This window comes from Dama dama, chromosome 26, assembly GCF_033118175.1.
Source record: "Dama dama isolate Ldn47 chromosome 26, ASM3311817v1, whole genome shotgun sequence".
Taxonomy (NCBI): domain Eukaryota; kingdom Metazoa; phylum Chordata; class Mammalia; order Artiodactyla; family Cervidae; genus Dama; species Dama dama.
In genome coordinates, this window is record NC_083706.1 from 44,925,715 (window position 1) to 44,929,418 (window position 3,704).

General features: G+C 35.0%; 1 protein-coding gene across 1 annotated transcript; it reads right to left on the reverse strand.

The window, feature by feature from the left end:
* Positions 1-591: 591 nt before the first annotated feature.
* LOC133047301 (cullin-3-like) lies at positions 592-1,782 on the reverse strand. The gene has a single exon (XM_061130483.1). The coding sequence runs from the start codon at positions 1,776-1,778 to the stop codon at positions 900-902; it is 879 nt and encodes a 292-aa protein (XP_060986466.1). The 5' UTR covers positions 1,779-1,782; the 3' UTR covers positions 592-899.
* Between the last annotated feature and the right edge of the window lie 1,922 nt (positions 1,783-3,704).

Consider the following 3,704-nt stretch of genomic DNA (forward strand, 5'->3'; position numbering starts at 1 on the left):
GAATCCCATGGACAGAGGAGCCCGGCAGGCTACAGTCCACAGGGTCACAAAGAGTCAGACATAACTGAAGCAGCTTAGCACACACATGTCCTTAAGTTTTAGAGTGTCTCTTATAAACCACATATAGCTAATTTTTTTTAACTTATTGTGTTTCATTTTATTCAAATTCAAATTATTTTTTAATCAAGCTAATTCATGGATTATTAATATAATTAATAACTTACTTTAACTCACTACTGCCATAATATATTTAGCTATTTTTGCTATTTTTTCCTCTCCTTTTTTCTCTGTCTTTTTCTCTATTGCATTTTTTTCTTTATTTCTCATATACAGTTTTACTCTGTCTTATATAATGAGAACATATACAATTGATTATTGTACCTACTAAGCTTAACATTGTTCAAATTGTATTTTTTTTAACCCTCGAAAACACTACAGGAACTTGGACTTCTTAAGTGTAGATCTCTCCCCCACCTTACATGTGACTGTTGTTCCACATTCTAGTGCTCTCATATTGGTCCTAATAAGTTAGATATCATCATTGTTACTAATTTTTTTTTTTTAAATCCAACAATTTTTATTTTAATGAGCTGTATTTTCTAAATTTTGTTTTATTTTTTCCTGTTTTCATACAGTATTGAAAACAAAACTCAGCACATTCACATTTTCCCGAGGAACTGTAAAGATGATCTCTACAGGGATAAACATTGTAAAGCCTGAAGCTCAATCAATTGATGTTGAAAACTCTCAAAGGGAGTAAAGGCTTGATCTGAATGGTCTAGAACATGTACTGTAATTTAATAGAAGAGATGGTCGTCTTAATATTTAATGATTTAAAAGAACTTCCCAGTCCATGAGAAGAGTACAGTCCAATAATAAATCAAGTTTCTGAACGCATTTTATGCTACATATGTGTATACTTTGCGATCCTCAGGTGTTCGTGCCAAATATTCTCTCTCAATAAGTCCTTCGATACGTTTTTTAATAACAACTGGACTTGGTAAGAATCGCGCCTTCAACTGCTGAGTTACCTCTGCTACTAACACATTGTGCTGCATTTTCTTCCTAGATTTCATTATCCGCACTATAGCAGCTTCTATCTCGTGTTTTCTGTCGTCGTCCACTTTCTGCCTTGTTTCTTTCCTTTCCGGGTCAGATTCACCTTGCTTGGCAGCAACTGTTTGAATCTTGACTCTGTGTAGTTTGGACGTGAACTGATCATTAACTGTAAATATGTGACCATTTTCTATCTCCTTTGACTTGGGCTCCTTGGTGAGGACCCGCTGTGTTGGTTTACCACAGGCGAGGGATTGCAGGGCTCTAACAAGTTCTCTTTCAGGGATATCGGTCTCCTGTTGAATTTCCTCAAACGTGTATTTTTCTCTATTATTGAAGAGCATTAATATGGTCATCTGGAAAGTGGAGACTTGCAATATATGCTTCCGTGTATTAGAGCCAGTTACTTGTGCGCCTCCAACGCCAACTTCAGATCCATCTTCCTTTTTAACTGGTCCATAGAAGGTGGCATTGAGGTCTGCAGAGCCCATGTGATGCTGGAGTGTGAGCTGTCGGCCACTGTGTTTGGCCAAGTAAAACCTTCTGAATATCTCAAAAGCGTGTCTTGGTGCTGGTGGGATGTTGCACTTTGGTGTGGCTGACTGAGTGGGCCAGTACCCTGTTGTGAGCACCCGGACTGTGAGATCAACACCACCTAAAGATACCCCAGTGGCCTGTAGATGTTGCCTGAACTCATCCATAGTTGTGTTTGAGATGCTCATATCCCTAAACTGTTACTAATTTTTTAATGTGTTTCTTTGCACACCATTCTTTTTTACATCAGAAGTTCCTTCCGAAATCATTTTTCTACTTCTGCAGATTCATCCTTTCTAATTTAATTTAGTCTCTCTTGCTGGTAGATATTACTAACATTCAGCAATGTCATTCCTTTCTCTGATACCACAGGGTCCCTTTGCAATTAGGAGAGTCCTTTAACACTTCTTTGCTAAGGAAATGAAAAGCTCTTTCTATTCCCTCACATGCGCAAGTTCTGGGCCAACATGGAGTCAGAAGATGTAGTATATAAATTCCTAAGTAAAACATTTGGAAAGAACTACCCTGGAAAACTCTTGAAGCACAGCAAAATTTGTGTGATTAAGAAATAAATTTTTAATGTTTTCAGCCACAGAGATTTAAGATGAATTTGAACTGGATCCTAACCTAGAGTTACCCTATCTAATGAAATGTATTTTGTGGTGAACCAAATTTTTGTTTATTTGAAAAAGCTTTTGTCTCTTCTTTGTTATTTAAAATCAATTTTGTTGGGTTCATAAAGCTAAGTTGTCAGATATTAGTTCTCTGAACTTCAACATACTACTGATCTCTAGCTTAATTTTGTTTTCCTGTTGAGAAATCTACCAACTGTCCAAACTTTATTACGTGTGGGTGACTTGCTTTTTCTCTGATGGCTTTTAAGATTTTTCTCCTTATCTTTTATTTTCTGCAGTTTCATCAACAATTTAGATAAGTGTAAATTTCATTGTGTTTTTCCACACTGATGGGAGTTTTGCTTTCTTGGAAATCTGTGGGTTTGTTTCTTTAATCTATCAAATACTCAGAGATTATTTCATCAAGCAGTTCTTTTTATATACATTTCTCTATGCTCTTTTTCTGAAAGTCCACTTAAATAGGTTAAATTTTCTCATTTCTTTTAAATCCCTATATCTTAAACTTTCTCGCATTTTTCCATCTACTTATCTCCCTGGGATGCATTCTAGTTAATTACCTCAGTAATACCTTTGAGTCAATGGACATCTCCAGGATGTAGTGAAGGACAAGGAAGCCTGGTGATGGGGTGGCCAAGAGTCAAACAGGTCTGAGCAACTGAACAGCAACAAAAAAAGCAATGCCTTTGAGCACATTTATTCTATGCAAACATCTTTGAATTATTTCAGCGTTTTCTATTTCCAGAAATTTTATTTGGTTCTTTTTTCATATCTTTCTATTTATTTTTCTGGTGTTTTTTGCTTGTTCATTTTTATGTCACTATTTATTTCTTTGAACATTCCATCCACAATTATATTGTCTTTTCTCTTCCAAGGATTTTTAGTCTAAGAGAGTTTGTCTGAATTCTTCTATACTGACAGTTCTATAATTTCTGGAGTCACAATTCTTTTCTCTCAGGAGATGGTTTAAAACTGACTTAGTCCCTAGTGTTACAAATGAATAGTCAACTGTCAAACTGTTTTTTTCCTTTGCAGAAAACTTTTTCTCTTTTGACTTTTATAAGATTTTTCTGTATCCTTAGAGTTAATAAATATCAGAATATGTTTGGAACAGTTCATTTTTCATCTTCCTACCAGGAATTTGATAAACTCTTTTCAGTCTACAAATACAACTTTATCTTCAGCTAAGATTTTTTTTTTAAGTAACGCATATTTTCATCTGTTTTTGTCTTTCCTTTCACAATTATTCCCATAATAGTTTCCTGGATCTATCAAGCAAATGTTTCATTTTTTTCCCCTCATAATTATTATCTCCTTTTCTTTATTTTGACTTTGAGACAATTTATGCTCTCTGACCTCAAAGGCTTTTAATTGTGGTCTCAACAGTGACAATATATTCTGTTAGTTCATCTACTGAATGGATTTATTTAGATAAGGGTAGGTTCTAACTTCAGAAAAATCTTTAAAATGCTAGGGTGGAGG

Bases quoted from the DNA above. Each gene is read 5' to 3' on its own strand.
- LOC133047301 (XM_061130483.1), bottom strand. From the start codon at position 1,778: ATGAGCATCTCAAACACAACTATGGATGAGTTCAGGCAACATCTACAG.